Genomic DNA, 14472 nt, shown 5'->3' with positions numbered 1-14472 from the left:
ATCATATATAGCTGACGCAGTGCATGGTTTCTCCAGGACCATGGTGTTACATAGAACAAAGAGAGAGCTACATGGAACATAGACAGAGCTAAGGACTTAAGTAAGTTAGTCCTAGCCACATAAAGTGCATCTGTGCAAGACAAAAGACATTGCAAACAAACAAGACATTACAGAAAAGACAATACACGAAAGCACCGCCGACCAGTGTACATACTGTGTATTTTATAGTACATGTGCAAAAATACCGGAACAAACACTTAATGTAATAGCAGCAGTTGTATGAGGTATTGTAATGAACTGTGCAGGCAACATGGATGTGCATCATGCCGTATAAAACATGTTGTATATATCACTGAAGATAAGCTATGTAATAACTACTCGAAGGAGGAATACCTATGGCAATTATGCAAGACATAATATAACATAAAAAATATTATATACTGTATTATATACTGTATTTAATACAAACAGTATTAAAAGCATAAAGGTGTCAAAGGTTTGGTACAGACATGGAGAGCAGTAACGACTCGAATTCATTCACAGCCTGTGCTTGTGATGAAGATGAAGCTGTGTGAATTAATCAGGCTCTGCTGAAAATAACACACCCAAGAAAAAGGGGATGAGAAGAGGAGAGAGGAGAATAAAGCAGATCACAGCTGTACGGAAGAGCCAACACCCACCTTGCATCAACACACTGCAGTACAGTTAAACACTCATAAAGATACCCTGAGGGTGTAAAAAGTCTCACAATGACGGTCTTATGGACTGGCTTCAAGTCTTCGCTTCAACTGAAGACTTGAAGACTTAATATCTCCAGCTGCATGCTATTGTGTCAGTGGCTACACAAAGGCATTCATTTTTCATGCCTGACAATTAAATGTGCTGTCCTGGAATAAAAGAAATGTAAGTTTAGTTTATTTGAAATAAGAAGGTTACATATCATTAATGAACAAGACCTTTCTGATTCTGATTCTGATTGAGGTTGGGGACGCAAGGATTTTGGACCTTTTAAAATAATATCAAAATAGAATGTAATGATGAGTCAGGGACATTAATATCCATATGCAGGATCTAGTTTGGAAACGCAGTCCATGGTCAATACCACAGCAAGACAAGATGTTACATGATATTATATTTTGATTCTGTTTCTATACTTACATAAAGCTGCTTCGAGACAAAGTGTATCGTTAAAAAGGCTATACAAATAAATTGAATTGAATTAAATTGAATTGAAAAGTATGCATTTGCCTGAACACTTACGAAGGACCCTGTATGTGTTCCTTTCCCAAAACATTATTGTATAGCAGGTCTTTATATTCTGTAGAAATGTAATTTCTCTAAATTTCTGATTTATGATAAAGTGTTCAAATGTTACAACAGTCCTTATTTATAAATCTTTAAATTCTAAAGTTTAGTGATCTCTGTACTAGCCATGCCCTAGATGTTATTCTCTTGAAACTTGAAAGCTTTTTAAAGTAGAGGATATACTAAAACACAGCGGAAGCACTTCGAATGTCAAATGATTTGGATGTTGGAATGGTTTGTGGAAAAGATCACGCTATATGAGTTGTAATTGTGAGTATGGTTATGTATATCATATTAGTATAGTCTTACATTAATGCTAAAACTATTTAAACACCTACATTAAACCTTGTAATAAGGTTGAATTCCAGAAGATGACACAAACATCTTTGGAAAGGCTTTTTTTCTTTGGGAATTATGAAGAGGAACATTTTGAATTTCTTTATCTTTTAAATAAATTGCATTATACAGATCATTTGTTAGTTTGTTATAAAGCAGCATCCATCTGTCATATTCTGAACTATGAATATTCTAATCTCTCTCTCTCTGTCTCTCTCTCTCTCTCTCTCTCTCTCTCTCTCTCTCTCTCTCTCTCTCTCTCTCTCTCGAATTACAGGCATCAGGTTTAATTTTACACCTTCTCTTTTGTTAAAGAAATAAAGAAATGAATCCCAGACAATGTGTCAAACTTTAGTTTTATGATTATTTGTTTAATGATCATGACCAGTATCCTGTTACAATTTTTCTAATTCAAAATAACAAAGAAAAAAAACATATTCGTACAATAAAACACGTGACCAATAATGTTTTAGAATATTCCCTATAGAGCAATGTTTTGTTAAGGGACGAGCAATGAGTGCCATCTACAGGTCCGAAATTGTATTACAGCATTTCAGATGGAATTTAAACAGCAAAAGATGCAAAGAATTAGTAAAGGAGTAAAGAGGAAGAAAAGAAGAAGTTCAACCTTAGTTTATGGTGAGAGGTACAAAGGGACAAGAAAATATACGAGTAATATTTAATCTTGCTCATTTCTGACAGATTTAGCATGGCAGACTTTTGTGATGTTTAACAGACCTCTATTACACCAGATATTTATCTAAAATCTAAGAAAATCTTGGTTTAAATGGATTAATCTAAAAACTACTGCCATTATTTTTTTAGCATTACGTGTCTGTGTGTGTATATATATATAGATTAATGGAAACCATCTACATTATTTAAATAAGATGTACGATAGAATTGTAAAACTGTTGCAAAGAATGTTTCGCTTGTTCATTTCTAACAGTAAAAAGCAACAAAGCCGCCACGAGAATGCTGCAAGGTAAATTGTGTTCATAAACGATACATGAATTCTGATATATTGAGCACAGAGCAAAACCAATCTCGTAAATGTACTCAGTGCTTCAGGGACGATCAAGTCCTCAAACATTGGCAGGAATCTTTGCTTTTATGTTAACCTTGTCCACCTGAGAGGAAAAAGAAAACATCTCTTTTACTTTTCTGTTATGCAAGAAAACTGTTTGCAAAAAAAAAAAGTACAATATAAGTGTAATACAAAACTCAACATTAGACAGTCTGGCATGTTCTTAATGTGGAATGTTACACAACATCATATAAAAATGACTTACGTCAATGATCGAGAAGTTGTTCATGAAGACATCTGCATTGATCTCAATGAAATTCACATTCTCTACTGGCATACGGTGGGCGAATGTAGAGAATGGCAAGCCATTGATAATTATCTGAAGAAACAAAATGTAAACTTTATTAATCCATTTCTATAAAGTCTTAAGTTTAGTTATTTTTCCACATAATATCTCACCTCATATCCTGTTGAATTAATGAAGAACAAGATATCAAAGGCTGATCCTTTGACAAATGGGCTTCCTTTAATTTGTATTGCGTTTTCCCAATTCCCACTCCTGCAGCTGTTATAGATCATTCCGATCGATTGAGCTAGGAATTGAAAAGCAATGTCGCTCCCCACCAGGAAATTTATTGCAAAGCTGAAAGAAATTTTTTTTTTTTTTTATTGGTCGGTTACTCTGATGTCCATAAACATACCGATACAGTCTCAAGTATACAATAAAAAACAATTAAAAATGGACGATGAGGTGAAAAAGATAGCACATTCAGGCAAATAACAGGAAGAAATTGTTTAAATATGTAAATGACTGCACCAGATATGACTGAGACATTTTAAACTTATCTATTTCATATTGGTTTTCATTCAAAGTGTCATGAAGTGGACATAGATTCGCATACCATTTGAAATCTGAAGGAACAACCCCTTGGAAGAAGAAAACCAGACCAGGCTTCACAGCTACTGGGAGTTTGCCATTATAGTTTTTTTGCTGTTGGAATAATAAACATTGGTTTGTTCCATGATAAATCTCTGTTATTACATATTTCATATGAAACTTTCTTTAATTATAAGTTACTCACAGGGTTGCTGACTGGATACTGCACATCAGACTGGATGTTAGAAAGCACTGTGCGTGAAATGCCAGGAGCTAGCTCCTTACCAAAAGTAGAATTGCCCCAGTTCTGAAGACAGCAAACACAACAAATAGTGTTATTTTTGCTTATTGTATGAATGAAAGTTTCATTATGAAACTTATAAAAGTGAAAATGAAAATGAAAATGAAAATGAAACTTATAAAAGGTCACACACAGTGAAGAGCTTTAGAATACTGTTTAACTTACTGAAACAGTACCCATGGTGTTCATGACGATGTCTCCAAAAATGCCTAGTGTAGTCGCTTTTTCCACTGGCAGGCGATGCTTGAACAGATAAACTTTCTGCCCATTTATATTTACCTGGAAAATACAGATGTGTGGTTCTTATACACAGAATCAAATTATTCTTTATATTGTGTGGATTCGCTTATGATTTTAATCTGCATACCTCCCAGCCTTCTTGTTTGACCACAAAAAACATATCAAAAGCTGATCCTTTGGTAATGGGACATGATGATACGTTTTCTGATGCTTCCCAATTCGGACCCCTTCGGGTGTTGAAGGCCATTGACTCACCCAATTTAAAATATGCGAAAAAAGTGTAATCGCCGCTTGACCATGACCCGGCTCTAACATTCATTTCAAAGCTGTGTGAAGATTTAATTTTTTTTATTGAATTACAAACTGAAATCATTACTGAAAACTGAAAATTCTGTGGTCAATAAGATGAGCACATACGATGTTCCTGTTTTAAGAGCAGTGCCTTGGAAATACAAGGCTGTTCCGATTTTCATGCCTCCAGGAATTTCACCATCGTAAGAAAGGTTCTGTTAGTATAAGCACATAACATACATCAAATGGTGATATAATGTTTCAGTTCAAATAAAAAATTCATATTTAAAATTTGCAGTCCACCTGGTCCACTTTTAGCATACACGTGCAATTATTTACTGATAACCTTTTTATTCAGTATGTTTAGGGAGATTTGAAGATTTAATTTTGAACTGTTGCTACTCACAGGATTGTTGATAATATTTGAAACCTCTGACTTGATAGTAGAGGAAGACCATCGAGAGAAGCCCATATTGGTCATTATTTTAGTCCTTATATGATTAATCAGAGAAGGCATGGAGAGGTTCTGTGGGGAAAAATAATCATGTACTTTTTCATGTACATTTAAAATAAATGAAAATTAAATAGAAAATATAGATTTACATATTGCTGACATGCAACATTATAGAACATTTGATTGATTCTTATTTCTTTAAAGAAATTTAGGTGAAAATAAACATTCTATTAATTTACCGGTACAGGCTACTTTTTCCCCAAATTCATTGTACAGTAATAATTAGAAATGTATTATAATCTTTACTGACCCATTGGCTCATTGTGAAATCGAGCATCCCAGAAAAACTGAATTGAAGATAGTCACTGGGTTCACTCACTCCCAAAGTGCCAACAGCTCTGTATCGGACCCAGTATTGTTGTAATGGGTTAAGATCACTAAATGCAAAGCTGGTATTTGCATCTGGAGTCATGATGACTTTCCACATGGCGAGATCACTTGCTGAATCAGTTGGCTGAGTATTCCTGTACTCAATTATGAACTGTCGAGTCTCTCCGGTTGGAGATTTTGAAAGCGTTACAAGGGGTTTCCCATCACTGGTCCCCACCACAGGTGCAGCAGGCTTGGATACAGGCTGGAACTTAGGATCTTTCAAAGTGCTGCTCTGATAAAGTCGGATGGAGGTTCCTGGATTGCTGGGGTCAGATATGGAAGCAACGACAAACTTGATTCTGCTATTATTTATATTGGTCTTGAAAAAACTTGTAAAGAGAGTAAGATTCTGCCTCATCCTTGATGAAATATCAAGAGATGTGAACCAAGGCTGTGTTGTTGGGTATGAGAAAGCTTTAGTAATTGGTTGTCCAAAATTGGCCAATGCATCAGAGTATACAAAGCTTCGTACACCCACAAGATAGGGGTCCTCACTCTTTAGAGATGTAAATGTCAAGCTAACCACTGAATCAACATTAGGATCATAGAGAATGGAATTAAATAATCTTTCAGATGACACAAATGTGACATCCTTCAGTGCACTGGTATACGAAGTCAGCACATTTAATTGAGTTGTAATGTCATCTAACCATTTGTTCATGTTGGTAGCAGTGAAGGGCGTCATGCCATGGTTGGTCAGGATATCTCCCAGTGCCTTGTTCTCCAGTGCTCCACTCCGAATATTTGGCAAAATGCTGACCAGTGACTTTTGTAATGCAATCTTATAAAAACTGTGTAATTCCCTAAACTGTTCCAAGCTTTTGTTTAGCTCAGGGAAACTGGCTGTAATTGGGTTTCTGAGTAAATCATTGCATTTTCTTTCTGCGTCAGCGAGATCCTCCAACACACTTTCTGTTTTAGACACCAGGCTCAAACTGATTTCTCTCACCAGCTTAGCAGCCCTAGAATCCAAAAGTGTGAGAGGATACAGCCACACAGTCACTGGTACACCTTTACTGTTTCTATCCTTCAACAGACCGGGCAACTTCTTGCATGCTCTCAGAGCCTCTGTGTAGGTGGTGGGGTTTTCATCAAGCTCATAGTCACCATAAAATGTGACGTTTATATTTTCAGCTAGTTTCTTTTCTTCGGAGGACAACTTCAGAGATGCTTGCCCCTCAATTGAAATAGTAGGGATCTTCTTGACCACTGCTTGAAGGCTTCCTTCAATTTCCTGCTTGTTCTCACTTTCTGAACTTGAATAATCAAACAGCATGAAAGCAGAAGCTCCATACAGTACAGCTGTAACTACATGAGTGGCTGTTTTCTGTTCAAATACTTTTGGATAGGCGATATTACCGAGCTCCTTCATAGTGAGCTGTTCAAATTTTGTTGTCTGGCTGTACTGCATAGTAACTCTGCACTGACGTGCTGAGGATTTGGTATCTTGCAGGTACTTAGCAGATCCTCCAACCTCCACCAATCCACCTAAGAAACTAGCTTTTAGGGAAGCGCTCACATTTAAAAGGTTGGCCTTATCGCTGACACTGTCAGAGGCAGCAAGCTTGACAAATGTTTTAGTCTGATCAAGCACGTCAATATCATCACGCAATGCATTCTTGTCCCATAAAGTGATACCTGAACAAAAGAGCAATGAAAAATGACAGTAGTATCACAAATAATATTACAATTCATTGTCAAAAATCCCACTTACCAAAATATATATGAAATAAAGACAAATTATTGGTAGGTTCATGCCTCTTGACCCATCAGTGACCCTTCTGCAGAATTTCAAATGTTACCTCAGAGACAAAGAATGTCATATATGTGTTTTATGGATTAAATATATCAACATTACTTCAAAGCCCTGGAAAGATAACTAATAGGTCAATCTATTCTTAGTGTTAGATGTCATGTTATTATATAATGTCACTATGCATCATACTTCAAATGTCAAATAGATCAATAAGTATTGTTTATGTATATTTATTTATCTACACTAGCTCAATATGCACATTGTATCTATGTGTCTAGGTCTCAACGGAGAGCCAATGCAATTCACATGTATGCTAACAGTAGCACAGTTCTCAAATATCTTCTCGATCTCATTCTCTGCATCTACACAAAAGTAGGATATTTAAACAGGAAATTCTATCTTAGTTCATACTTCCCTAAAATGTTGATAATGAAAAAGGGTTTCATTTATTATCAGTCTTTTTCCCAATTCACCAATAATGACAACTATACATTTTTGTTATTTTAACTTAATTCACATAGCCAACTTCTATTAACAATATGTAATAAATACACTTGAAAATGATATTGAGTAGAACTCTAACAAGAATTCACTTTCAGTTTTACCTGATTGGTTGACATTAATCTAGGAACAAAATTATTCGATGTGCAGCTTAATATAATGGATCTATTGTCAATATGACAGATGCAAAAACGTCGCCAATGTCCAATGGCTAAATTAATGTTCTGCACTCACTGAAAATATTATACATCTAGATTATGGCACTAATATGCAGAAATCTTATAATATTATGAAACGCAAGAAGCTTCTCGCTTAAGCCTTTTTACGTGTATCTACTTCTAATTTGAAATAGAGCACACTCATCATAAACCCTCACACATTTCAGACACACTTTCACAGTTTAAATGTAGATTGAAAACTCATCTCTTTAGTCAGGCGTACACATAATACATCCCATAAATATTGTGCACTATCACACTAGACTTGCACATTCTTATGAACAGCAGATATGTTAATCCCTATGCACTGCTCTTCTCTTCTCTTTTTCTACCCATGCTGAGACACCCATGCTAAGATCGTCTTCCGTGCATTGAAATTTCTGGACCTCCACTGAGACAAGGCTGACTCTGTGAGAACCCTGAGACATCTACAGATCTACCGGCTCCAGTTGGACTCTGTGATACTTGTATATATGTAACCACACCATCTAGTGTCACCCATATGAGGATGGGTTCCCCTTGAGTCTGGTTCCTCTCAAGGTTTCTTCCTTTACCAATCTAAGGGAGTTTTTCCTTGCCACTGTTGCCTGAGCCCTCAGACTTGCTCATTGGGGACAAATACACATACACACATACATACATACATACACACTGTGAACTGTATATATCTTGAATTTTTATTATATTAATTCTTTATACTTCTCCTTATGTTTATCTTTTGTTTTATGTTTATGTTCTGTAAAGCTGCTTTGTGACCATGTCCATTGTAAAAAGCGCTATACAAATAAACTTGAATTGAATTGAATTGAACATTTATAGAAAAGGCACGAATGGGAGTAAAATCGGTCTTGTGTTAACATGGACAATGAACATTGCAATAGATTATAAATAATATTATAAATGAAAGCTTTACCTGGAATAAAAGAGTCATTGCGGCAGTCGTACAGCATGCCAGGATACAGGGCCCTTCCCAGGGCTGCCATCTCAATGATTTTGGTATCCATGGCTGTCAAGATAAACACAGTATTATTAATAAATATTTCTGAATAATCTATGATGATTGCCTTCCAGATATATTTATATACATATCATTTCTCACAATTTATATACATAAAACATAAACTGTATATATACCACTACTTACTTAAATATATGTGGGTATATGAGACCTGTTGTTCCCAGTTGTGTTCTTCTCTGCTTCTAATCTGAACCAGGTTCCTCTGAAATTTATTTTGGTTTCAGAGATATTTATAGTCCCAGTTTAAAGTCCTAGATCAAGTTGAGGCAAATAATCTGGGCATGTGATCAAAAAGATATCTTTTTTGGCAGCTTTTGTGTGATCCACCGTGTGTTTGCAAATGGGCTGGTGTTGCTTGTCAGGAAGCTTCAGGGGAAAACAGCAAAGCTCACACAGTATGCATAAGTATTGCCAAACATGGAATGCAAAAGAACCTAAATGATGTTTGTTGAAATGCTACTGTATTTCCATGTAGCCTCAAGCCCACTTCATACACAGACACCAGGAACATATGTGCTTGGAACATAAGATTATTTTCTGTTCTTTGTTAAACTCACTTTCAACCAAAATTAAAACTTTTGGAGCATTTTTAGCTTAATAAAATTTAACCTAATGCTCCAATTTAATGATCTATGCTCTATAGTCAAAAACTGGAGGCAATGATGTAGAACTCTTTAGATACCCTGCTGAAAAATCCAGCATATACCAGCATGAATTCCATGCTGGTCAAGGCTGGGTTTTACTGGATCATGCTGGTATAGTGCTGGTATAATGCTGGTCAGTGCTGGTATAGCTGGGTGGCCAGCATAGTCATGGTGTTTTCAAGCAAAACGGGGCTGGTGTAGCTGGTTAAAAAGTATGATCTTGCTGGAAAGAGCTTTATGGGAACAACCTTTATTTTTGCTTGTGTATGTTTCTATGTAACACATTAATATAAGATTAAAACACAATATATTGGAATATATTTAATTATAAGTGTGTTATTTCTTTTGCTCCCTCTTTGGAATAAAGAACCGAAATAAAAGCTTTGAATAACAAACAATAAAAACATTTAAAAATCGTTCTTTAGGGATTAAAGTGTCTCCACAAATTATATATAGTAATACCAACAAATGCTGACTTACCGGGCTCCATGAGGGAAGCAGCATATAAATCATACAGGATGATGGTTTTTGAATGATATATAGATATAATCCATTTGTCTCAATTAAGAAGTAGTAAAGTTGTTTGTCTGTTTTTTTAGTAAAGCGGTAATGTGAAGAGATATTACCCAACATCAGTATTGCTATGCAACCTTTAAAGCAACTATGTTCACGAAGGTAAATGTAGTTCCTGCACTTTCCTAAAATAAATCTCGCAATGTTTTCGACTACATTATATACCTTACAGCAGTGGTCCCCAACCCCCGGGCCGCGGACCGGTACCGGTCCGTAGACCAAATGGTACCGGGCCGCCCAAGGAACATTAAATTATTTCCATTTTATTTACTGTGGTGTATTTCTCTCGGGTTTGTGCGACTTTCCATGGACGAGAGGTTAACCCGGGAGCTGAGAGACGTCACCTAAAGCCGCACCAATACCGCGCATGTGCAAAATATCGTGATATCGGGTCGGGTTTAGGTGACGTCTGGAGCTGAGCGGCTGCAAGCGGCAGTGGCGTTGTATCTTTGGTGGGGAGAAGGTTCGCTCTTCTCTCTGTTCACCGGTACTTTCTCATGTTTAACAGTGCTTGTACGTGTATATTGTGTTTGCTCAAATTTAACCCACAAATTAGCAAAAATGAGTACGAAACAGAAGTCGTTAGAAAGTTAGAAACTCTGCCGGTGTTCTGGATTAAAGTCATGGCGGAATACCCTGAGATTGCCACCACAGCACTTAAATCCCTATTGCCATTTCCGACATGCTATCTGTGTGAAGCGGGGTTTTCTGCAGTGACAGCAACCAAAACAAAACAACGGAATAAACTGGACATAAGCAACACACATTTCGGGTGTCATTGTCTCCTATTACCCCAGATGTAACTGTCTCATTGCAAAGAAACAAACTCAGGGTTCTCGTTGATTTAGCATTGTAGTGAGTTAAAAAGGCATGTTTAAATACAATTAAATTAAAATTATTCATTTTAATTTAATTGTATAGCCGCCACCCCCCACCCCCAGCGGGCCGCGGTAAAATGATCAAACATTGACCGTTCCGCAGAGAAAAAAAGGTTGGGGACCACTGCCTTACAGTGTTTATCGAAATTAGTATAAGTGCACGTGTTCCAGATCATCATGTTTTTGCCACCGTAATTAGGATTTTGTTTTGGGGTAAATAAAAAGCTTCAGCTTCTACACGACGAATCTGCTGATCACTGGGAATCAGAATGTTTGCATACATGAGGTACCTGGATGACGGCTGCACGGCAGTTGTTTCAACTAGCGAAATTAAGGACTTCAACTACAGTATGACATGTTTGTCCAAACTCAGGTTTATTGGGTACGATGGAAGCAAGACTTCTTCAGGGCACAAATACTGATGCTTAAAGGTATGTAACTTAAGCAGTAGCTGTTTTATCATAATTCGTTCACTGCACAATATAAACAAATGAGTGATATATAGTTTTGTTTCTTATTTTGTTTCTATAATTTTTCAGAGAATAAAGAAGGCATAAAGCAGAAGTTGTCTACAGGCAAACAACTCCAGGTAGCACCTCTTAAAAAAACATGGTCATCGCCACCACATACTACTTGTTACTCGCTAAAAGAGAGAGCGGAAGCTAAGGCCAAAAATGTGTGTTGTAAAGTTTATATTGTGTAACGTTATTTGTGCACGTGTGTATTTTACAGTGTGATGGCAAATGTCATTGTTCAATAAATCCATTGAATACATTTCAAGAAAGCCATGTACTGTAAATGATAGGAATATCCAGAATGTTTTTCTTTATTAAAAAGTGAATTGCAATTCTCTAGAAAATTGTCTTGGTCTTTATTTAACTATGAATATGCACTAAGAAATGTGATATGTAACAAATGGGTTTTGTTGTGGTCTTGCTGGGATTATACTAGCATCCAAAAGACAACATATGTTGACCAGCACACCAGCATCCCAGGCTGGTCGGCCAGCACACCAGCATCCCAGGCTGGTCGGCCAGCACACCAGCATCCCATGCTGGTCGGCCAGCACACTAGCACCTAATGCTGGACCAGCATACCACCATCCCAAGCTGATCGGCCAGCACACCAGCATCCCAGGCTGGTCGGCCAGCACACCAGCAACCAGCACCTAATGCTGGACCAGCATACCACCATCCCAAGCTGGTCCCAGCATGCAAAACATACCTTATGCTGGACCAGCAATGCTGTTTTTTTTAGCAGGGTAATACCATTCAAAATGGATTGTTGTTTGAGGAATAATTTGCACTGTGCCTGTCACTCAAGGTGTGCCCCAAGGCTCAGTTTTGGGCATAGATCTTGACATATAATCAAACGATAATATTTTTATCTTAGAAACTTTGTATGATCCACCTCGTGTTTGCAAATGGGCTGATATTTCTTGTCAGGAAGCTTTAGGGTAAAATAAACATAAGTATTGCAGGTACACATAAGTATTGCAGAACATGGAATGTAACGGAACCTAATTGGTGATTGTGAACCTGCGCTGCTGTCCACATACCCATATAGCTTTACCTGCAAACCTAGGTACATATGTGCTGGGAACATCACATTATCTTCTGTTTTTTGTAGAAACTCAACGTAAGGCAGGTCCTTTATGCAAAACCAATGTTGTGGGAACTACTTTAAAATTAGCCTGTGTCATTTTTAATTATTTAAAAATAATTAAACAAATTGACAAATTATGCTTAACAAATTGAAACTAATGCTCCAATTTAATTATATATTCACTATAGTCAAAAACTGTACTGCAGGCAGTGACCTGGAATGACTTAGATCATACCATTCCAACAGAACTTGTTGCCAGAGGGTTACTTTGCCACTGTGCCTGTCACTCACGGTGTGCCCAAAGGCTCAGTTTTTGGGCATATCCACCAATCAGGTATAGCATTATGGAACAAGGTAACCTGTTCTGGTGAACAACATTTATTTTTACATAACATGGATGGCTGGGTGCTTGTGCATTGCTCACCTGGGGAACACATGGCACCCAGATGCACTATGAGAAGAGGCAGTGTGATTCTTTGGGCAATGTTCTGCTGGAAAACCTTGGGTACTGCCATCCATGAGGATGTTATTTTGACCACCTACCTATGCATTGTTGCAAACCATGTACTGTACACCCTGATGGCTGTGGCTTCTTTATGCAGGATAATGCACCCTGCCACAAGGCAAAAATTGTTCAGGAATGGTTTGAGGAGCACAAAAATGAGTTTGAGGTGTTGACTTTGTCCTCCAAATTACCCAGATATCATGTGCTAAAGAAACAAGTCTGATCCATGGAGGCCCCACCTTGCAACTTACAGGACTTACAAGATCTGCTGCTAACATCTTGGTGCCAGATAACACAGAACACCTTCGGGTAGGCCCCTCTAATGTAGGCCTTGAAATATCAGGGCTGTTTTCGCAGCAAATGGGGGACCAATACAATTTTAGGAAGGTGGTCATAATGTTATGCCTGATCAGTGAACATACAGGTGTGTGGGAACTTAGAGCCCGTCTCCAAGTCGGCACATATCAGGGTGAATTATACTGATATACTTTATAATGCTTTTATACTATATAATTGTTACTAAAACTTAATTTACTGATAGCACTACCATTAATACGAATTAAAACAATGGGAAAACTCCTCAGACCTGGATGAGAATGAGCAAACTTCTTTATTGTGGTCAATCAGCTAACAATTCTCTAAGAGAAATTGCCAATTTGAAAGTAACAAAAGAAATCCCAAAAAACCCAAAAAGAAAAAAGCATCTTCATGAAGAGCATCGGCATGCAAAAACAAAAACCCTCCGGACGGACCTGCAGAGTTACAGGATTTTTTACGCATACACATTTGGCCCCAAAAATTCTCCTCTATATATACGCTTCCATGCGCCTCCTTATCGGTCCCCCCCTCACAGACCGGTTTTCATATCACCTTTTCATTATGTCATCTTATTTACCGGAATCATCTCATATGTTTTTGTAACGTCCTGTTCCTTGCAGTCCCCTTGTTTTTTCCTTCACCTTTTGCCCATATGCCCATTTATGGATTTTCCTCCCCTTAGTTCCCCGGGACCCAGGCCCGGGAGCCCAGGCCTGTGACCCTGGGTCTTCTTCATTCGCCATAACAATTATGCCTAAACAACAATTTTTGTTATTAAAAAGTGTGCTCAAAAAAGAGCTTCACTCCCTGGTCAAAGTTACATTTGCCTCTCAGTTTTTTCCGTGCCAGACGTCCGGAAGATTTAATCCTTCATTCAACTACAATGGGTAAGTTTCTCCTTTGCTATTTTCTACTATACATGATTTTTAATAATTATAAGTCACTCTATGAGTCTGATTTATGTCAAAAGTTATTATGTTAAAAGAAAGCTCTTATCTAAATTATTTCTCATACAAGAAAGCTCTTATCTATTTGTCATCTTATATTGTCACTATTGCTAAACTCCTGCTAAACTCTTACTGCTATACTGTTGTCATTATTATTAAGCTATTGCTACTATAATGTTACTTGTGTACAAAAACAATGGAGTTCTTTGCTGACTCCTCTAATCTGTTAACTGCTTGAATTTTGAT

General features: G+C 37.2%; 1 protein-coding gene across 1 annotated transcript; it reads right to left on the bottom strand.

Annotated features, from left to right (window-relative positions):
• Nucleotides 1–2031: 2031 nt before the first annotated feature.
• Nucleotides 2032–8935, bottom strand: LOC132839841 (cytolytic toxin-alpha-like). Its single transcript, XM_060861036.1, has 12 exons — nucleotides 8883–8935; nucleotides 8652–8744; nucleotides 5142–6901; nucleotides 4784–4903; nucleotides 4504–4592; nucleotides 4214–4412; nucleotides 4012–4125; nucleotides 3751–3852; nucleotides 3571–3659; nucleotides 3128–3311; nucleotides 2934–3047; nucleotides 2032–2771 (listed from the first exon to the last, which is right to left on the bottom strand). The coding sequence occupies exons 2-12, from the start codon at nucleotides 8740–8742 to the stop codon at nucleotides 2727–2729; spliced, it is 2907 nt and encodes a 968-aa protein (XP_060717019.1). The 5' UTR covers nucleotides 8743–8744; nucleotides 8883–8935; the 3' UTR covers nucleotides 2032–2726.
• Nucleotides 8936–14472: the final 5537 nt, after the last annotated feature.

The sequence above is a fragment of the Tachysurus vachellii genome, chromosome 24 (genome assembly GCF_030014155.1).
Source record: "Tachysurus vachellii isolate PV-2020 chromosome 24, HZAU_Pvac_v1, whole genome shotgun sequence".
NCBI lineage: Eukaryota > Metazoa > Chordata > Actinopteri > Siluriformes > Bagridae > Tachysurus > Tachysurus vachellii.
This window is presented reverse-complemented; position numbering and strand designations above follow the sequence as displayed.